General features: G+C 48.2%; 1 protein-coding gene and 1 long non-coding RNA gene across 5 annotated transcripts in view; one reads left to right on the top strand and one right to left on the bottom strand.

The window, feature by feature from the left end:
• Positions 1 to 318: 318 nt before the first annotated feature.
• Positions 319 to 21,865, bottom strand: part of RGS20 (regulator of G protein signaling 20) — a 32,879-nt gene continuing 11,332 nt past the window's right edge. Inside the window, exons 1-6 of one of the 4 annotated variants that reach the window (XM_064170719.1) lie at positions 19,378 to 19,429; positions 18,866 to 19,219; positions 9,704 to 9,852; positions 7,094 to 7,180; positions 5,517 to 5,751; positions 1,732 to 2,927 (exon numbers count right to left, since the gene is read on the bottom strand). In XM_064170719.1, the coding sequence (XP_064026789.1) occupies positions 2,739 to 2,927; positions 5,517 to 5,751; positions 7,094 to 7,180; positions 9,704 to 9,849 (657 nt within the window). In that variant the 5' untranslated portion in view covers positions 9,850 to 9,852; positions 18,866 to 19,219; positions 19,378 to 19,429 and the 3' untranslated portion in view covers positions 1,732 to 2,738. Of the gene's footprint in view, positions 2,928 to 5,516; positions 5,752 to 7,093; positions 7,181 to 9,703; positions 9,853 to 17,557; positions 18,152 to 18,865; positions 19,220 to 19,377; positions 19,430 to 21,865 lie in introns of those variants that run through there. The other 3 variants (XM_064170716.1, XM_064170718.1, XM_064170717.1) reach the window with 3 other exon arrangements.
• Positions 5,603 to 6,867, top strand: LOC135189938 (uncharacterized). Its single transcript, XR_010308377.1, has 2 exons — positions 5,603 to 5,688; positions 6,565 to 6,867. It is a non-coding gene; the product is annotated as an uncharacterized LOC135189938 (long non-coding RNA).

The following is a 21,865-nucleotide window of genomic DNA, read 5'->3' as shown; positions in this document are numbered from 1 at the left end:
AGCTTTCTGCCATTGCTGTTGGGTTTAAGCTTAAACCTAAGCCACAGCACTGCCACTTGGGTTTTTCAGGGGGCAAAAGGTGTGCATTGCAGATGTCAGTGTATTGTAGTGCAGAAGGTGAAAACTGCCTAGGGATTTTTAATTTCACGTGGAAAATAAGCTTAGAAGTCATTGTTTTCCTCTTTGAGTAATCTGACTTTAACCACGGAGCTGCCCAAGCTGATGCAGTGTTCTCACCCCTCTGACTTCATTGTGTCTTCTTCCTTTTCCTTGCAGAACAATAGAATATATTGTTAGATACAAAGGACGAGCGCTGGGTCTGTCTTCCAGCTTTTAATGAGGTGTCTGTGCAGGCAAGAGGGAGCAAAGAAATGAAATGACACACTTTGAACTGGGGTTTTTTTGATGCATGCATCTGAGGTTTCCAGCAAGCCAAATGTGGCCTGGTTACACTTTGTCAGCTCAGACTTTTGGAGCGCTTTATCCTCTCTGGCTGGCACAGCATCATCAGTCTGGCTGTGAGGTCCTTGTGCTTGCTTCATCCATGTTTCTAGGTTGTTATGTTGAAGTCAGTACCTGTTATGTAGTCCTTTGTGAACTGAAATTGTGTTGATAATGTTTTGGGTATGGTTACTGGAAATTCAGCTGAGATAACCAGCACCAGTGATGTTCAGCAGCAGGGACCACTAACTGGACCATGTCTTAAGTAGTGGTAGAAGGGCTTCCTTTTAACTTACCCACTCTTGTGCTACAGAGGGCAAAAAGGCTTTGATTTGCCATCTGAAGCTTTTTTGTGTTCAGTAGTATTTTAGTTTTGGAAGGAGCTGTTGGAAACTGCTCCATAGCTATTGTTAACTTACCATGTATGGAGTCTTCCCCTGTGGTGCTGCATAATGGAAAGTCCCATCATTATTTCTTTAATAATGCAAATGCAGTCAGGGAAGAATATGTCTCCTGCTGAGTCCATAGAGGAAACAATTAAATTGATCTCCTAAATTGTGTCTTGTTATTCCCATCTCCTTTTTTTCAGAGAAAATCTCCATTTTGTGCTTTCCATAGTGCTGGAATTAGGCAAAGAGTAGATTTTAGGAAGGCTACAGTAAATGTCACTGAACTATGCTTGGTGCTTCCTTTCTAGGACTGTTTTCTTTTTGTTCCCCTTAAGTCATTTTTCTACCTGTCCATGTCATGTGGTTTACTTAAATGCAGGGAAACATTCAATTAGATACAAATCTGCTGTGAACTCTGAAGTTTAATACAGTGGAATTGTAACACATCATAGAATGGCTCCGGTTGGAAGGGTGCTTAGACATCATCTGTTCCCAATCTCCCTGCCATGGGCAGGGACATCTCTCAACTAAACTCAGCTGCTCAAGGCCTCATCCAACCTTGCCTTGAGCACCCCCAGGGAGGAGGCATCCACAGCCACCCTGGGCAAACTATTCCAGAGTCTCACCACTTTCATATGGAAGACCTTCTTCCTAATATCCGGTCTGAACCTACTTGTCCTCAGCTTCAAACCGTTCCTCCTTGTCCTATTGCTAGACATCCTTATGTAAAGTCCCTCTCCAGCCTTCCTGTAGGATCCCTTCAGGTATTGAATCTTGTAATGTAACATAAAGAGGTTTGTCTAATCTACCCACAGTTTATGGAGATTCAATTTCTTCCTTGTATTCCCTGTGATGACAGATTTGGAGAACTGACCAGAAATCAAGTGCAATGCTTCAGGGATATTGCAAATGAATGTGGTTTATTAGTGGACAGAGCTGCTGCTTTTCTCTGGAACAGCCTGGAAGAGTGCTGGATCAGAACAGAATAGTTCCAGCTTCCTTTTGTTGTTAATTAAAAGTGTGTGCATCTGTAATAGAAACCTTACAAGAGCTGTCAGGTAATGGGAGAGTTGAATATGTACAAAAGCAGGGTGGTTGGTAGTGCCATTCTCTCCGGAGCCAGTAGTGAAGGGATTTTACATCTACCTGCCGAGGGAAGAGAAGAACATGTGAGAATTCTTGTGCTTTATTTGGGAATTTAAATGCCCAGATTGTTCTTCCTCTTTAGTAGATATTTCAGCTTTATAAACATCAACACTATGAACTTCAAAATGCTTTCAGCAGGCTCTAGTAGTAAAATAACAATTCTTCAGCAAAAGGTTTCTGCAGGCAGCATTGCTTCAACCGTTAGCTCTTGCAAACTTGGGGGCTGCCACACAGCTATTGGCACACTCTATACCCATTAAATATAGCAAGACAAGTGGAGTGTGCCTGTGCCAGGTACAATTGGTACACTGTGTGAAACATTCTGTAGTGTAACCCAGCTATCCACAGCGCTGCTTTTACTTTGGGTACAGCATGGGTGGGACAACTGGTTTGGTGTTCCACAAAACTTAACACTGCACTTGAAAATAAAATCAGTTGGCATTTGTACCGCAGATCTGGGTCTGAGTTTTGTGCTGCCTTGGAAAAAATGCTGCTTTTTTTTTTTGCATGCCACCACTCTGACTTCATTCTCTTCATTCTCTCTCTCACAAAGTAACACAGAATCGGACCAGAAACTGGAGTTAGGTGATTGTGTCAGAGCCTTGTGCGCCTTTAAATCACTCACTCGGTACTCAAAACTTGCCTGAGTTGTTTTCAGGTAAATCTCTGAGTAATTCTAAATTCCCTGTGGATTGGTGTAGCCCAGAGTTCTGTTTGGTTTTAGAATAAATACATTTAAGAAAGGGGGGGGAGGAACAAATCCTATGCTTCGATGGATTTCTCAGATAAGGAGCGAAGCAAGTCCTTATAAATGGCAGAGTTCATGAAGCGGGGGTAGGAGTCTCTGTGCATTAAGGTGTAAATCTGAAGCTGTGCGTCGTCGAAGGTGTGTTGGGAGGGTTCCAGCATATTTCGGTTGATGACTTCTCTTACTCTGGAGTCCAGACTGACCTGTGTATGAAAATACAAATTCATCTAATTAGTGGTGGTGAAGAGGGCACCTGGGCTCCTCAGGTTTGCTTTATTGATCTGAAAATGTCATTGTCTTTAAACCATTTCAGCTGGTGTGATTCGAGAGTGTACAGACTGCTGCGTGGGCTCGAGGCAAAATGAGTGAGATTTGGGAAGGCTAATGGTTGGGTGCAGTTAGAGAAATGTTCTTACTGAGGTCACATTCCTTAGAATAATTAAGGTTGGAAAATAATGAGTTCAGGAGCAGTGTGGCCATTAGGACAAGGAAGGTTATTCTGCCCCTGTACTAAGCACTGGTCAGGCTACACCTTGAGTGCTGTCTCCAGGTCTGGGCTCCTCAATTCAAGAGAGATGCTGAGATACTGGAATGTGCCCAGAGCAGGGCAGCAAGGCTGGGGAGGGGCCTGCAGCACAGCCCTGTGAGGGGAGACTGAGGGAGCTGGGGGTGTGCAGCCTGCAGAAGAGGAGGCTCAGGGCAGACCTCATTGCTGTCTGCAGCTACCTGAAGGGAGGCTGTAGCCAGGTGGAGTTGGTCTCTTCTGCGAGGCAACCAGCAACAGAAGAAGGGGACACAGTCTCAAGTTGTGGCAGGGGAGGTCTAGGCTGGATGTTAGGAGGAAGAGAGAGTGATTGGCATTGGAATGGGCTGCCCAGGGAGGTGGTGGAGTCACCATCCGTGGAGGTGTTGAAGCAAAGTCTGGATGAGGCAACTGGTGCCATGGTCTGGTTGATTAGCTAGGGCTGGGTGCTAGGTTGGACTGGATGATCTTGGAGGGCTCTTCCAAGATGGTTGATTCTATGATTCAACCACCAGTTCAACACCATATACCAGAGGACCTCATCACTTCACCACTTCCCCAGGCAGTTAAAGTTGGAGTTGAGAAAGTCTGGAAGTGTTCCTCTGTGACCTAAGATACGTTCTATGGTCCTGCTCTGGCAAGGGGGTTGGACTTGATGATCTCTTTGGGTCCTTTCCAACTCCTAACATCCTGTGATTCTGTCAAAGAGACCTCCAAGATCATCAAGTCAAACTATCAGTCCACCATCACCATGCCCCTTAAACTATGTCCCAATGTCTGCACATTCTTTGAACACCTTCAAGGATGCTTGCTCCTCCCTGGCCAGCCTCTTCCAGTGCCTGGACCACTCTTACAGTAAAGAAACGTTTCGTTTGAGTGAGGCTGCCTGCAATCTTGTTATTGCTGAAACCTGAGGGACTGGTGGACTGTTTCCAGAGCAGCCTCCTGCTCTGTAGTAGAGCAGATTTGTAATTTTTTGTGACAGTTGGTTTCCTTGGGAGTTAGTGCTCTTGTAAGGAGACTGAATTTGGAGTCACCAGGATGACGCAGACGGAAACTGGAACCTGGGAAGCTGTTGCTTAATCAAATCCCTGTGTTAAAAAGCAGGGTGAACTGATGTGAGCCACACTTACAGCTATAAAGTGATAAATTGATTCTGTACAACATGCAAGTAAGGTCATCTTTTTGTCTGCATGGCTTTAGTCTCTGTAGAAAGATACTTGTGTTACTGGAACAGATTGACTGGATTTACACAGCAATTCTTTAAGTAAATAGAATCATAGAATGGTCTGGGTTGGAAGGGACCACCAAAGGTCATACAGTACAACCCCCTCTGCAGTCACTGGGGGCATCCTTAACTAGATCAGGTTGCTCAGAGCCCTGTCGAGCCTCACTTTGAATATATCCAGGGATGTGGGCCCCAACCACCTCCCTGGGCAACCTGTTCCAGTATTCCACTACCCTTATGGTAAAGAACTTGTTCCTAACATCCCATCTAAATCTGCGGTTCTCTAGTTGGAAGCCATTGTCCCTCACCCTATCACTCCAGGCCTTTGTAAACAATGTCCATCCTTCTTGTAGGCCTCCTTCAGGTACTGGAAGACCCCTATTAGGTCTCCCCAGACCCCTATTAAGTCTCCTCAGAACTTTCTCTTTTCCAGGCTGAATAAGCCCAGCTCCCTCAGCCTGCAGCTCACACCAAGAACAATTAAATTTGAGTTTTGTAAGGATATTGAAGGGTTTAGAACTCTATCCTGCTCGGCAGGATTGTGCTCAGACTCAACTGAGGGGTCTGCAAACCTTGGACCATCACCTAACAGTGAGGTGCAGAAAGCTTTGAAACATTGCCTGAAGTCAGTGTGTGTGTGTTCTGTGCTGTGTGTTGTCAGCTGCCCTTTGTGCTTTGTAATGAACACTCTACTTGTGCTTGCTGTGCTTATAGAGAGGTGCACCAAGCCCTGTCCTGGTGCAAAGGCAAAAGACACTCCATTTGTCCCAGTCAAGCAAGGATGAAGTGATCACCTCTGTATTTGAGCCTCAAAGTAAAGTTTTCACAGCTGTGTACCAGGGTTACATTAGGAAGAGCTTTCTTGCAGCCAGTGGAAGTAGTTTTGACTATCTCACCTCAGCAATGGGTCTGTCTTTTCCCTCTAAATCTCTGTTTGGAGCATGGTGAGGGCAAAGTTCTCCCTGAGTACCGTAGCTTTAAACACATTAGAACTAACTGTGCAAAACAGCACCAAAGACTGTACTGGGGAAAGGAATATACCTCTTTTGGAGACAGGATAGAAATATAATCTTCATAGATTAGCCTTGCTTTTTCTTCAATGACACTTTTGTTGGATTCTTGTTTTAGCTCCTCACAGGCCATCCAGAAGAGCATGTTCTCCTCGCTGAATTCCGTCCGGAGGAACTCTCGGAAGGCATTCCTGCCAGCTGGGGTAAGCATCAGCTTGTCAAATGACTGAGCCCAGGCATTTACTTCTTCAAGAGTAGGAGCAGGGCTTGAGAAGGAAGAAGACAAGAAGAGAGAAAGGAATGATTGTTACTCAAGCTGCTTGCAGCTGGCAGGAGGTATCTGCTGTTACAAGGTTCATGGAGGGGCTCTAACTTACAGAATCACAGACACATCCAGGTTGGCAGAGCCCCTCAGGATCACCAAGTCCAACCTGTAACCCTACTCGACAAGATTCACCTTAAACCGTATCCCCAAGCACCACATCCAAACGACCTTTAAACACATCCAGGCTGGGTGACTCCACCACCTCCCTGGGCAGCTCATTCCAGTTCCTGACCTCTCTCTCTGTGAAAAACTTTTTCCTAATGCCCAATCTAAACCTTCCCAGCCTCAGCTTGAGGCCATTCCCCCTTGTTCTGCCTCCAATTCCCTGTGAGAAGAGCCCAGCAGCAGCCTCTCCACAATGTCCCTTCAGGTAGCTGTAGACAGGAATGAGGTCTCCCCTCAGCCTCCCGTTCCTCAAACTTAAGAGCCTCAGCTCCTCACCAAGTGCAAACTCTAGTAACTAAGCTTTGATAAGGTGCTTTTTGGAAGTGCCCTTAACAAGAGCTGAGATGCAGCTGGTGGCCAGTGCTTTGATGCAGAAACTGCTGCTTTACTGCTCAGAGTAATTGCCACAGAGAGGTCCCACACAGCTAGGTGTTTCTCTCTACTTTGTTGAATCGTTGTTAAAAGCTGAATGAAAACACCCAGAAAGAATCACAGAATGGTTGAAAGATACCTAGTTCTAGTGCCCCTGCCATGGGTAGGGACATCTCCTACTGGATCAGCTTGTTCAAGGTGTCCTCATTTAACCCAGCTTTCAGCACTTCTAGGCTTGGAGTCTCCACAGCAAGCTGTTCCAGTGCCTCACCACCCTCATGGGGAAGAAACAATGATTCAAACCCCATCAAAGGTACTTTCTCTCTATTACAGTTTTACAGGTACTTCTGACTAGTGGAGCAATTCTGGAGGCAGTTGCCTGACCCTTGGGGGAGGGTCTAAGCTCCTCTTTATTATTTTTGTAAGGCTGAGCACTGCCTGCTCACTTCAGATGTCTGCTGGGTAGGAACAGGAACTATGGTAAGATTATCTCAATAAAAATAAGAGAGGAGACTGCTTACAGCGCTGGTTTTGATCTGGCATGTTGTGGAAGTGGGGATGTGGTTACATGCTGCATGTAAATAAAGTAAAAGATTGTAGGTCAGCCCTTTGGTTCCTTAGGAGGCAAGAGACAGAGGGCTGCAAATTCAGCAGAAATGACAAATTTCAGGTGGTTCACTTTATTTAGTATGGTTTGCTGGGCCTGCTTCAGTTTAACTTGACAGAACCCTTAGTAAAGACCATACCTTTCCTCACAGTTGGGAATACCCTCTGCTTGAAGTTCCTGAGATGCTCTCCTTGCTCTCTCTTCTTCTTGATTTCTAACAGTAAGACTGTAAGGGAGCAAACAAAATTTTAGTCAGCTTTATAAGGGAAGAGGCTGAATGTGTATGAGATTATTTTCCTCTGATAGTTAAACAAATAAACCCCAACCCCCAACTCTGGAAGGACAGAGCATTACCTTTAGTTATGCTCTGACATTCATGTAACACTTGTTCTCATCTGGCAAACTTTGAGTGTAGCTGAGCACTGTTCAGTGTTGGATCAGATAGACCTTCTATACAGACATCATAATGAAATAAGAGAAGCTTCCTTAGGAGAAGATGCCATGCCTCAGAAAATGACTTGCAGGCAGGCTTGTTCCCTAGAAATGTCCAGATAAAGAAAAAAGAGAGACTTGTGCAATACTGCATCTGCTCAGGATCTGGAGGAGTAACAGGCTGGAGGTTGAGTTTTGGCTGTAGGAGTGAAGACAGGCTCTGAGCAACCAGCTGAGAGACTCATTGCACCATTTCTTCATTCTAAATCTACTACTAAGAGTATGCTGAATATTAGATGTTCAGCAACTCAGCTGCATGACTCATCTAGGCTTATTTTTATTCCTATTCATAATTTTTCTGTTCAAAGCACTTGTGCTATTTTGAGGAAAGGTTTTATGAATAGGGAATATAAATAGCTTAATTATGGTTTGTTTGGCATTTCTTGCTACTAGAAAACAATTATTCTCCCCCCCTCCCTCAAAAAAAAATCAGCAAGTATTTTAAAGCTAAACCAAGCTGGAGCCTGGGCTGCTTTGCCAGATGATTCTGAAATGCCAATAGGAATTTTAAGCAGCATGAAAATCTGGGTACATTCATACAGCCCCTAGAGTAAATTGCTTTCTTTGAATTGGTTGAATAGTGAGGTGCACAGACAATGAGCATCCTGTAAAGTATCAGGTGAAGTGGCAGAAAAAGCACTTTGTCACCCATTGAAAGGATAAAAATGCAAATTTTAGCTACTCTGACTTGTTTTGTACTTTGGAAACTGCAGTTGTGTCATGGAGCTCTAGACTGAGTCACTTGCAGCTGCACTGGACAACTCTTCAGGTTGACACTGGAATTTTTATGGGATGCTTTGACACAGATGCAGCTGTGCAAGGTGGCAAACTCATCCTGCACAGGCATAGTACTTAAAGTCCCTTTAAGTGCCATATCTGCTCAGGTAAACCTTAGTTTACCTCCAAGCAGCTGCTGAAAAGCTTGGTAGGATCAGAGCCAGGGTACTTGGCATCTTGCAAAATGCTCCAGGCAGCCTTTTGTCCTGTCACTGTTTGCATTAGGGAGGGCAGAGTTGGGATCCCAGGTTCTGAGGACTATCAGCCTGCTCCTCTCTTGCCTTCTAACGGTGCTCTCCAAAGCATTTGCTGCCAGCTGGTGCTGTCAGAGAAAAGTAATGGTGAGATAGAATCTTAGCATGGACTATACAGTTATGGATGACTTCTTCCTGCCACCTCAGGTTTGCCTGCTCGGGAGGGTTTATGTGGTGCATTGTGCCTTCATAAGAAGCACTCAGCTTGCTGTCAGTGTTTTGGTTGAAGTCCTGTGGCTGTTCAAGACTTTGCTTTTTAATTCTTGTTCATTTCAATGCAAGTTCTGGCCTCACCTATTAATTAGCACTTGGCCTCAAACTGATACAGGACTTTTGAGTATGAGAGGCTTTACTTCAGTTTTGAATGAAATCACTTGGATCTGGAGAAGCAGATAAGAGAGAGAAGGTGAACACATCATTAATTTAAGGAATCAAGGGATTCCTCCTCTTCTTTTGCTTTGCTTCCCTGATACACTTTCCTCCTTAGCACTTTGTATTGGGATTTCTTCTGGATTACATTCTGCTTAACAACTCATCTCCAGCAAACTCCCCCAATGTTCAAAGTCTGATCCTAAGGATTAACTTCAAATGAGTTGCAGGTGCCGTGAGTTGGCAACACTAATGACAACAGCTGCAGTTGCCTTTGAAATAAAAGAACAATGCTGAGCACCTGGTTATTCATTTTATGGCTTCCAAATTCTCTCACATTCTACTAGCCCTTTAACACAGCCTGTGCTTGTTAAGTCTGAGTCCTAAATCTAAAGCTGTGCCATGTTCTGGAATCGGTTTTGTTTTTCAGTGGAAGTCCTGGTGAAGCTCAAGACTGAGGGAGAACCAATCCTGCACAGAACAGACTTTCACAGTACTGACCAGAAAAGTACAGCAGAGCTAACTGCAGGAAGTTTTTCAATGGCAGGGGGAAAAAAGCAGCAAAGCTGAGTAGAAGTCTGTGCCTAGAACTAGATCAGAGTCATCTCAGCCTTGGATTTGCAGAGCAACCCAAGTGGGTTTTTTGGCTTATAGACTCATAGAATGTGTTGGGTTGGATGGGACCATTAAAGCTTATCTAGTCACCCACCTGCAGTGAGCAGAGACATGCCCAACTAGATCAGGTTGTTCAGGGCCCCATCAAGCCTGACCTGGAAAGACTTATGTTATCCTTCATGCTGGCTATTGCTCCCTCCCCTGCTGTTCTGTTCCCCAGAGTCATGAATGAGAGGGAGTACCATGAGCAGCTGCAGCAACAACACCAACAGAAGCAGCAGGCATTGGACCCTCGGTTGCCTGTGCCGTGCTGAGCCTGAGCAGCACCTGGGGTCTCCTGGGTTGCAGCCATCTGCCGTTTGCGCATCTCCATCCGCTCCGATCCCATAGGCTGCAAGACAGCATGAGAAGGGACAAGTGAAAAACAGCTCTTTTTTCCCCCCCCCTTTCTGCTTTAAAAGCCTTACCAAGAAGTGCTGAAGGACTCAGCTCCAAAGGAATGGAAAAGCTAAATGCTTGACTTTCCCCCCTGACCACCACAGGAGCTCTTATGTGTTGAATCCTTTGGAAGATTCACTTATTGAAATACTGTGATGGAAGGCAAAGGGTTGATGAATTCTGCACATGGGTGGGAATGCCAAGAGAAATACAGTGGTGATGCAGAGAGCAAAGTGTAAGTTGGGTTCTGAGAGCTGCAGCTCAGCACAGTGGTATACAACCTTAGGAGCTGAAAAAGGTTTCCTCGGGTTTTGACTTCAAAAAGCTATTGAGGCAGTCAGAGCCTTTTTTGGTTTTCCCTTTCTTTTCCTTCTCTTTCTCTTGACTAAACAGTACACAGACTTGGTGAAGCTTGAATGAGACACCTGAGCTCTACTGAAAATCTGGCCTTCAGTCAGTGCTGGGCACACCTCAAACCTCCTAGCTGCCCTCTAGCAAAGGGGAAGGGCCAACACTTAAAGCTCTGCATTACAGGTCTGATGTTATTCTCAAGAAGGAATTCAGTGCTTTTGTTAGGATGAGGAATTACCAATGGAGAACACACATGACTGGATGCTAATATCTAACGTTTTGGTCACCTCCTTCAGTTGAAGACAGCATGAAACAATTTTGGGTGGAAGCACTGGTTGTGGTTTTTGCACTGTCCTAGGAAACCTTTTTGAAGCCTGAATTCTGCAGACTGTGCAGAGAAGTGGTGCTAATGAAATGACAGTTCCCTTGAAGTCCCTGTCCTTTTCTGACCTGTCTCTCTTTGAGCTTCACACTTGCTCTGTGGCACTCAGTGCTCTCCCTGTTATGCTCAGGACTGAGCCATACCTGGGTGACAGATGTCTTTTGCAGATGAAATGCTAGCTTGTACAGAGAGTTTTTCTTCATTTAGCCTGCATTTGATTTTTTGTTTTGATCCATAACTAGCCACCCTCCTGTGCCAGGAGATGTCTTTGTGTGTGGGCTCTTGCAGGTGGCTAGGCTTTCTTTCGAGGCTGGGACAATTGTTTGGGAGTTACAATCAGCTGCTCCTAGATTTGATTTTATTTTTAATTGGCATCGAATGCCAGACTTGAAAGAGTCTGAACACTCTTAAAGGGTGCCTTCCTCTCTAAAATGTTCAGCCAGTTTTGGGAAGTGCAATTATTGTAACTGGAGGGAGAATGCACAGACATTGTCATGAGGTGTCAGGAGGAGACAGGAGATTATTTTAGCAGACTGCAGCATTGCATCACTCTACAGAACTGTCCAAATCCTGCATGTGGAACACAAAGTAGTCAAATAATTGAGAAAGGAGGACAGTAGTTGAGTTGTTCAGGCCATCTCTGGTTGGTTCACTGTTTCAAGTCAATCCAAAGTAGGATCGAGGTGTGATGTTTCTGGATCTTCCAGGGACAGAGTGGTCCTTGTCTCTCCACTGGTAACAGCAAATTTAGTCCATTATAAAAATGTCCCTGAAAAGCAATGAACCAAAAATAGAGGAAAAATAATGGCACAGGTTCTTGCTTCTTATCCAGCTAGACAGCATCTATGATTCATATGAAAAGTACATGCTCATCTTCCTGAATTCTAATAAGTCATTAAAAAAATGAAGTCCAGGGATTCAAGCAAGCATCTGTAAAGCTACTTTGGACAGTAGTGGACAAACTACAGTGCCTTAAGGGTGATGCTGAGGTACAGGAATAAGCATGTCTTGCATACCCTTTCCACTCCAGGTTGTGCCTGTCTGACATTCAGAGTAGAAGGCATTTCTGGATGTAACCTTCTAAACACAAAGAGGGCTGAAGGTCAGGAATGAAAATTATTTCCCTGGTTAAAAGCACTTCAGATTATATTTGGCTTAGTTGTAACATTTATTATAGTATTTGCTTCTCTCTTAAGAGAAAGGTGGGCTGCCAAGAAAATAGCTTTTCCAGAGGAGGAATATGTAAAATCTGAGCCACAAAGGTTAAGTTTAAAAACAAAACCTCAATCAAATTAAAAAACAGAGAAGCCAAGCAGAGGACCAGTCAGGAGATTGTAGACAATGGCTTTACACTTTTATCCTTACTTTATGCTAAAGCACAATGACATTTTCCCAGCTCAAAAGTGACAAGATTCTGTTGCTTAAACATAATTACTTGGACACAGTGTTTCCTCCTTGCACACATTACAGTTGGGCAGGTGTGCAAACCTTAAGCTGTCCCCCAGGGTTGATCTGCATGGCCACAGCGTAAAGCTTTCTCAGTAGCTCTGCAGCCTGTGGAGCCCAGTGCTGTAACCCTAGCTGACAGCCAGCACACTGAGGGCACAGCTGTGCATCTTCATGGTCCAGTTATGTTCTCCAGGAAAGACTTCAAGCCTGAGCCCAACTCCATTAAAGCAATGAGAGCTACCTCTTGGTGTCAGTGAGCTTTACAATGAGTTGCTGCAGTCAAGGGTCTAGAGAAGTAATTTTATAAGGAACAGCTGAGGGAACTGGGATTGTTTAGACTGAAGAGGAGGCTGAGGGGAGACCTCACTGCTTTCTACAACTCCCTGAAAGGAGGCTGAAGTGAGGTAAGCATTGGTCTCTTCTCCCTAGTATCAGGTGATAGGGCAAGAGGAGTAGCCTGAAATTGTGCCAGGGATTTAGGTTGGAGGTCATTAAAAAAAATCTTTACAGCAATAGTGGTCAGGCATTGGAACAGGCTGTCCAGGGAGATGGAGTCACCATCTCTGGAGATGTTCAAGAAACATGTGGACATGGCACTTTGGGACATGGCTTACTGGCCATGGTGATGTTTAGGTCAGTGGTTGGACTTGGTAGTCTTAGAGGTCTTTTCCAAGCAAAACAATTCTATGAGATATAACTCTTGACATTGCTACTCTTTCTTTGGATCCCCCCAGTAACAATCACCAGCAAAGTGGAAGAAAAGGAGTCTGTACTTAGGTACAAGTAAGAAGTTTGCAACAGAGGTCAAGCTCCAAGTAAATCTCTGAATCTGTGTTTTATTCATCTAGAAATATTTGGGGCTGCAGTGTACTCACACTGAAGCCTGCAGCAGTTTATTGTCAGCTGAAATGTGAAGAGGAAGTTGGATGCTAGTGCTCCTTCCTCTCCATTGGCAAATCTGACACAGGCTTTCTGTATCAAGCAGTGCCCTATTTTAGATAGGGAGGAGGTAGAAGGTTGTTAATGAACTCACCCCACATGCTTTAGGCATAGTTATTGCATTGCTACTCAGCCAATTAAGAGCAGGAGCTCTGTAAAAGTTGGATTATTGAAGATGATTTCTTTGTAGTACTGCATCTTGTGGAGGGGTGACTGAAGTGGTGGAGAGGTTACAAGTGCAAAGCACAGGTCAGCAGAGAGGAGATTGTAGCCACAAAATAAAGCAGCTTCTGAAGTCACTGCCGCGTTTGAATCTGTCAAAGGCTTAAGTGGATAAAACTACAAGAGAAAAGTGTCTATGAGTTCACGTAACAGGTTTTTATAGAATCATATCATAGTCATAGAACAGTCTGGGTTGGAAGGGACCTTAAAGATCATCCAGTTCCAACCACCCTGCCATGAGCAGGGACACACAGTATCACAGTATTATTAGGATTGGAAGAGACCTCACACATCATCAAGTCCAACCCTTTACCACAGAGCTCAAGGCCAGACCATGGCACCAAGTGCCACGTCCAATCCTGCCTTGAACAGCTCCAGGGACGGCGACTCCACCACCTCCCCAGGCAGCCCATTCCAGTGTCCAATGACTCTCTCAGTGAAGAACTTTCTCCTCACCTCCAGCCTAAATCTCCCCTGGCGTAGCTTGAGGCTGTGTCCTCTTGTTCTGGTGCTGGCCACCTGAGAGAAGAGAGCAACCTCCTCTCAAGACCTCATCCTTGGCCTTGAACACTTCAAGGAGAGGCATCCACAACCTCCCTGGGCAACCTGTTCCAGTGTCTCACCTGTAAAGACTCTTCCTGATATCCAGTCTAAATCTGCCCCTTTCCAGATTGAGTCCGTTCCCACTTACCACTACAGGCCCTCGTAAAAAAGTCCCTCCCCACCTTTCTCATAGGCTCCCTTTCAGGTGCAGGTTTTGGGATGCTTTCATGTAGAATTTCCAGCAACTGAATGCCTTCACCTGGTTGTTTTGACTTATTCTTCTAGAAGAGCTGGCTCATCCACCCAGATGAGTGCATGGCTTTGTGTTTTGGGAGTGCCTGAAAGTGCATCATACCACAGAGTAACAGGTAACAGTGCCTTGATCATGACACCTGGAACTGAAGTCTTCTTGCACTAAGGGCTTTGATGTCTCCTGATTTCCTTTCTTTGGTATTCAGTGCTGCATATTTGGCTGCCACATCAGCCTACTGTCTGCAGAAACTTCCTGCCCTGAAGTCTTGCTCTGAGTAAAATCTGACTTTCTTGTTAAGAGCTGTAGTTGCTGGGGGTTTCAGTTGGATATTTTCAATTTCTTTCTTTTTTTAATACTGTTTTTTAGAGGGATGCCCTGTGTGCCCTATGGTAGTGTTGCAAAGCATTTCTTTACTTGGGATTTTATCAACAGAGACTTTGCATGCAGTTAGCAGGGTCAGCCTCTGTCATGATTTCCCCTGTAGTATGGGAAAGAGCTGATAGAATTGTTAACTACTTGCACACATAAAAACAACCAAACAAAAAAACAACCTCAGCAATCATGTTGCTCCCATCTAGCTCACTGCTTGTGACAGTGGAGCAGCAGGAGTGAGAATGTGGATGCAGCGAGTCCCTTCACAAACCAGGTCATTGCAAAGTGGTGCTGTGCCAAGAAAGGTCATTCATGGAATCATAGAATTCTATGATCCATAGGCTGGATGTTGGGAGGAAGTTCTTGCCAGAGATTTGCCGTTGGAATGGGCTGCCCAGGGAGGTGGTGGAGTTGTTGTCCCTGGAGGTGTTGAAGCAAAGCCTGGATGAGGCACTTAGTGCCATGGTCTGGTTGATTGGCTAGGGCTGGGTGCTAGGTTGGATTAGATGATCTTAGAGGTCTCTTCCAGCCTGGTTGATTCTATGATTCTAACTGAAATTAAGTTAAATCAGTGTCAAGTCCTTGTACTCTGCACAGCACAGAGGGATGCTGTGCTGGCATCCCTTGTTGTGTGTGTCAGCTAGAGTCAGCCCCGGTGGATGTCTGTCAGTTCACACTGGCTGATCAGCTCTCAGAGCAAAAATAAACCAAAAACTCCCCCCAAGCTTCTCCAGCACTGGGAGTTTTGCTGCTGCACCAGCCAGGCTCTGGCTGGCTTTCATGTCAGGGAGTATTTGCTTCTAGTTATTTTTATGCAGTTTGCTTTAAAAAGAAAATGGGGGAAAAAATCATTCATCCTAATATTTCACTAACCTCTTACTATGCAAACAGTGAAACCAGTGCATGTAGCAGACTGCTCTGCTCACTCCTATCATCTCCTACTGAGGGCTTGGTTGCACTGTGCTTAATTATGAATGGTCTCCAAGAAGCCCATTTTACTGTACTATAAACTGACTCACAGCAGACGGCAGCTCCGACACCGCGCACTGGGTGCTGGAGTCACATGGAGCTGCTGTGTTAGTCGGTGACTCACTGCACATTGTACTCTGAGATCTGACTCATGTTGAACTGTGTGAGGAGCTGACTGACATTGTACTGGTCGGGAAGCTGGTTTGAATTGGGATGAGTCACCCCGGAGTGCATGAAATAGTGATTCATGTACCGCTGCCTATTGATGCCGACTGTCGCAATTCGCTTTGGGTTGTACTACGCTGGCTGCTCTGGCAGAGACAGTGCTGGTGTGGGTACCCAGTGAGCTCAGCAGGGCTGGTGCTGGTGTTGCTATCCTCTGCAGAGTGAGCTCAGCAGGGCTGGTGCGTGTAGGGGATACCCCCTGCCTAGCAAGCTTGGAGGAGCAGCATCAGCCCGAGGATTGTTATCCAAGCCCAGTATGAAGCTGAAGTCGAGCGAGAGTGTGCCTGAGCATGCTGACACTCCCCCACCACTCTGGCTGCAGTTCTTTGCTTCACCTGCGTCTGCCAAATTCTGAAACGCCCATAAACAGCAAGGTCGGAGTCCTGAACCTCCCGTGCAGAATACTCTTGCTTCTGGGTGCCTCCATGGTGCTCCCAGTACCTGCTACCTCCTTGAGGTAACTTTTCTTAGTGACAAAAGGAGGGGATGGATGTCTGTAAGTGACTCTGTACTGCTCATTGCCTACACTTTAGCTTCACCAACTTCTGACCTGCACACCGAGAGACCCAGAAACCTTAATACTCCACAACCTCCTTCCTGATACGTCAAGCATTACTCCTCACTCTGAACAACACATGCAGCTCTTTCCAAAGCACAGAGGAGTGCATAATACCCAAGGAGATGCTTCCATTATTAACTCTTTGGGAGCCAGAATGAAGATAGCACAATATGTATTGATGGAAGGGGGGAAAAGTGACTGTTCTCTATCTTAGAGCATTTGCTAAGACTCAGTGCTCATTTTACATGCAGTTTGCTTGAATATGCTCTCAGTTTAGAAAGAGACTCCTGATTTTAACACTATGCTCCTAATTTTAAGACAGTGGTCCTAATTTTAACATGATGCTTCTAATTTTATCATGCTGCTCCTACTTTTGACCTGACCACAACCACAACTCCCTGCACCGAGCGTGACTTTGGTGCTTTGTTTGGCTGAGTAGTTACTGGCTATGGTGCTGTCATACAGGGAGCAGCTCGGTAGTACTGTGTTTGGTAGACTACAGACATGTAGTAACTGGCACCACAGGAATGGCCCAATAGAGCACTGGACAGGCTGCTGCTGCTCTGTTTGGGCACAGAGGGATGAGGAGAGCCCTCACCATTCCAAAAGTGCTGCAGCAGAAGTTTTCACCTTTCATTTTTCAGCAGCAAAAAGGGGAAAAGGGGATGTTGGAAGGGTTGCATCGAGTCAATGACATAGATATTGAATTACTGTAATTGGTACTGGCGTGTGCAAGGATAATCTCATTTCACTTTCTGCCGCTGTGTCCAAGTTTCATTACCTGCTTTTCTCCTACCTCCTGACGCTAACTAACGGCAGGGTGCAGGAAGAGCTTCCTCCCACCGGGGGCTGATCTCTGTGGCCACGGATACTGGAAGAGACCCTGAGGAAAAGAGCCTCTTGTTGCTTCTCATCAGTAACTTCGCAAGGGAGCCGAGGGCTCCGGGAACCGGGGTCCCGTTTCCGCAGGAGTGGCTGTGGCAGTGCAGGATGCTGCCGTATCATCATCCCCACTTGCGAACAGATAAGGAAGAGCCTTGGGCGCCAGGCGGAAGCCGAGCCCAGCTGTTACCTGCGTTGGGGCGAGGGAGACGGCGGCGGGGTGGTGCCCTGGCTGTGGAGGCAGCCGAGTGCTCCCCTTGCCCTGCGCTGAGGATCCGGGGAACGGACGGGACGGTACAAGCTCCATAGCGGTGCACTAGTGGCTTGCGGCTCCCGATCGTTCGGGAGACCAGGGCAAGCGCCTCCGGTTCCTCCCTTGGAGGACGACCCCTGCCCCGGTGGCCGTCCGTCCAGTCCCACTACCCCCGGGCGGCCCTGGCTGCCGTACGCGCGTCGCGGCTGCCCGGGGCGCGGTGCCCGACAGCCGCCGGGCAGGGTCGAGCGGTACTTACGGTGTCGGCGGCGTGGATGCGCCGGCAATCCTCACCCGCTTCCCCTCCGGTAGCGGTGGGCTGAGCGCCCGGGGATGAAGGCTCGACAGACCCGCGCATGCGCCCGGCCCTTGCGGGCTCGTCTCACGGTACCGGACGCGGACAGGCTTCGCTCGCCGTGACCGGAACCCGGGGGAAACTACGCCGGCGGCCTGCGCTCCTGGACGCTGCACGACGGGGCGGGCTGTCATCGGGCAGCCCCCGACGAGGGGAGCAGCGGGGGCCGACGCGATTCAGGGGAGAGTTGTAAAGGGAGTGTCCACCGCAGAACCCACACCGCGGCGGGGAGCTGGGCAGGGAGCGGGGAGAGCCATGGGTCGGTGCTGGGCGGGGGAGAAATGGCAGAAAAACCGGCGTGAGGGTGTGAGAGTGTAAGCAGAGCGTGCCTGCGAGCAGGGCAGGGGCGGGAAGGGCTGGGGAGGCTGCAGTGCCGCCGCGGGGCTCCGTGCTGGTCCCTTAACAGGCAGAGATGCCCTAAATGAGAGCCCGGGATTGGGGCGCGCCTGCATTTTAAGTAACCGCAGGACAGATCTGCCCTCCCTCCTGCCCAGCCGCCTCCTGTCCTCCAGAGGCGTACATCTCACCGGGCTCTCCCGGGCTAGTTCTCTCGTTACAGCGGGCACGATGCTAGTCGGCTGCGGTCCCGGAGAAGGTGTGTGCCTAGTCCCGCGTAGGACGGTGGGCTGGGACCGCCAGGTTCGGTGCTTACCCCGGCTCATCCCGCTCTCAGCAGCGCCCTTACAGACGCCGCCACGTTTTGGGGACTAGCTCACCTATAACGTTCCACCACCGTGGACCCCCGGGTAGTCCAAATGCTGTCTGTGGGAGGGGGCAGCAGCGGGACAACGGTTAGCGGGACGGTTGCTTTGTGTCACCGTCGTCCCCGGGATAAGCGACACGGTCTTGCCATGCAAGCGAGACTGATTCGTTGCATGCACGCACTTCCCGATTCCCAGAGCTGGGATCCCGGTTCCCGGGAGAGCTGGCGGGCAGCCTTACTATTGGGGTTGCTCCCTTCCCGCCTGCGCACCAGGTGCGGAGCAGGGCGGCCGCAAGAGCCGCCTTGCTGGAACTAGCGGACCCGGGGAGCGACAGGAATGGCAGGCGGGGGGCGGCGGGCTTTGCCCATGGAGCCCGGGGCTATCGCCCAGCGCCCCGGGACGCCCACGCCGGTGCCGGCTGGGTGCATGTGGGCGGACAGCGACTTCCCTGCTGCGGAGAGGAGGAGGAGGAGGAAGGGGCGGACGCGGCCCCAGGAGCGGTACTCACAGCGCCGAGCGGCTCGGGGGCAGCGCGGGGCGGCGGCGGGGCGGCTCCGTGGCACGCCGGGCATCTCCGGCGCTCCGGGGGGAGGCGGCTGGAAGGCGGCGGCGGCGGGGCGGGGGCCGGCGGAGGCTCAGCCCAGCGGCCCCAAAGCAGGGCGGCGAGCGGGCAAGGAACTGCCGGCCCGCTCCCGACCAGCAGGACCGCCAAGCCCACGGGGCCGAAGCCGTGCCCCGGGGCGTCTCGACGAGGAGCCGAGACGAAGCGCGGGCAGGGCCGGCGGGCGGGGATCTGCGGCCGCAGGAAGGGGCTGGAGAGCAGAGCTGACAGCGGGGCGAGGGGCCCGGCAGGCCTCGGAGGCTGCGGCGTGCGGGGGAGGTGTGGGAGCGGGAGGGACGGGGCGGGGAGGAGGAGAAAGAGAGAAAAACACAAAATAAGCGTTACCGGGGGGTAGGCGGGAGCCCTGCAGAGCCCAGCCCCGCGCAAGCCCCCATCCGTGCTAATCACTGAACACCCACCGGTCTGTGCTGGGGGGTGCCCCTCAGCCCCACGCAGGCACCCTCTGCGCTTTTAACTTTTCTAATCTGGCCCTTCAGGTGAGGACTGGAGGAGTCTTCTCGTACCAAGCCGGTGCCCCTTGGGGGCTGACCGGAGAGACGGAGGAGCAAGAGGACGAAGGTGGCCGCTTACAGTCAATACGTAAGGTGCACACCCACTCCCGCCCCAGGCCAGCCACAGCGGGCCGCAGCTCCCCCGACACGGGCCGCCGGCGGCGCTCCCTGTCCAGGGTCCTGACCCGCCGCGCTCTGTCCAGGCTCCTGAATCGCGGCACCGTTGCCGCATCTTCCCTGTGAATGTCCAGGAGAGAGCACCCAGCCTAGCAGCGCCTTCGCCCGGCACAGGGATAGATAGCACTGGCCGTTCCTCTAATAGCGATTTCTGCCTCCTCCTCTGCTGGGTTTTGTTTTTCATCAAGGGCAGCCCTTCTCAAAACATTTCTGGCCTACCACTGATCTCTTGACACCAAAGAAACAAAGTTTTTTCTGCACAGTGTTCAGAAAGCCCTTCCTACAGCGGCGATGCCACCCTTGAAGGCCAAAGGCACTGCTACTGCAATAACAGAACACAACTGTGGTGCCGTTGGTGCCAAGGGAAGGTGCTCGTTAGAACTGAGACCTATGGGGAAAGCTGCCATTCCTGCACATAAGGAGAGCTTGATGTTGCTTAGCAGCACAGAGTTCCCCATGTCTCTTCAGAGAGGTGAACTAGAGTGGAAGCTGGACAATGTTCCCAGGAGAGCAGAAAAAACCCAGAAAAGTTGATTCCTGCATTCCCACTCTACATAGTATTTCTCCCACTCAGTGGTAAGATCCCTTTTGTACATCTCTGCCCCTTTGGTTGTGGCAGAAAGCACATAGCTTGGACCTTAAGTGCACTAAACACACTTCTGTGCTGGATTACACTTGCTGAGACCCAGACAGGACCTATGGAAGCATTAGAAGATTGGCAATTAGACTTAAATGTTACCGTGCCAGTTCTTGGCAGGGAAAAGGGAAGAAGGTCTCACTAAGTGCACCAACAGGGTTCTTACATGTCTTGAGACCAAGGGCATTTGTTAACACCACAGGCCTTGGAGCCCATCTCCTAGCGACTGTGCTAAGTGGACGATCATTTCTAAGACCAGTGAGTGGAAATGACTCCTCTAAGCCTTCTCTAGACCATGGTCCCAGGTGAGTGGCTTTCTAAATCTTGGCAGGAATGCTCAAAAAAGGCCAAGCCTAAAAAGCTGGTATAGTGTAACACCTGTGGAATGTGTGATCTTGCTCCATCCTTCAAATCCCCCTCAGGAGGTTCATGATCACTTAACAGCTTATTAAAGATGGATATATTTTTCAGCATTAAGGACACATAGTGCTAGTGTGTAAAAAGATGCTGCTCACAATTCCTAGCATCAATGTTTTCAGATAAACAAAGCCATCTAAGCCAAGCATATTCCAGACTGTAGACATCTCTACCTAGCTCTGTAGGTAGGTACCTCTACATCATTGTGTACGTATACAGACACCTAAATCCTGACCCAGCTGTGTGTCTTGGAGGGCTAAAGTCCTCTCCAAATTGGTGAAACAGGCATCTTCTCCTTTATTCCTGAGCAGGGTGAAGGCTGATGTCCAGCTGCATAAGACAGACGTGTATAAGCAAGTGTTTGGATTTTGTTGAAGTGGGGTTTCAAGTTGAGGCACTTTAAAAGCTGAGAGACACAGATGGAAACCTTTCCTCTGCCTGAAAGCCATGTGAATGTGCATCTCCTATGTGTGGTTCCTTCAGCCACCTGAGCAGTTCGCTGTGCACATGCACGTTTGTGACCTTACTCTTTGTCCCCACTGCTGCCCAGCTTTGTACAGGTTAATTCAACTCCACTAGGACAGAGAGAAAACCAAATGCGAGCATCTTGGAAATCTAGTTAGGTGTGGGACTCTTTGTCCTGGGTCTTGATTCTGTTCCAAAAAATGTTATGGAAATTGGGGTGTTGGCACCTCAACTTCATATTTAATAAAGTTATCCCACATGGTGGCATACAACTTAACACACAAGTTCATATTGTATTGTAAGATACAAGTTAAATATCAAATTAGGACTCAGTTCCTATATTGATGCCAGCTACGAGCATAGAAGACACTAGAAATAAAAATTATCTTTTTGCTAGGATTTCCTGAACGTTTTACTTAAGTCTACAGTGGTTACTGATAAACTTTTAGCAGGGAATACTACCCATCAGGCAGCAGTTTTATTCTACACCAAGAAGGAATGGCTTTATCTGAGGGTGCCTTTGCTGTTTAATATTGCCCCTTTTCATGCTTCACAGGCTCCAGACTCTCCTTTTATGCAGATTTGTCTAGTTCATACATTCTGCTAATTTTGCCTTTGTGGAAATTAAGAAGCCTGCTACTGTATAGATGATGATGATGATGATGATGATGATGATGATGATGATGATGATGATGATTA

The sequence above is a fragment of the Pogoniulus pusillus genome, chromosome 34, assembly GCF_015220805.1.
Source record: "Pogoniulus pusillus isolate bPogPus1 chromosome 34, bPogPus1.pri, whole genome shotgun sequence".
Lineage (NCBI taxonomy): Eukaryota > Metazoa > Chordata > Aves > Piciformes > Lybiidae > Pogoniulus > Pogoniulus pusillus.
The sequence above is the reverse complement of the archived record's forward strand: the minus strand, read 5'-3'. Positions and strand labels throughout refer to the sequence as shown.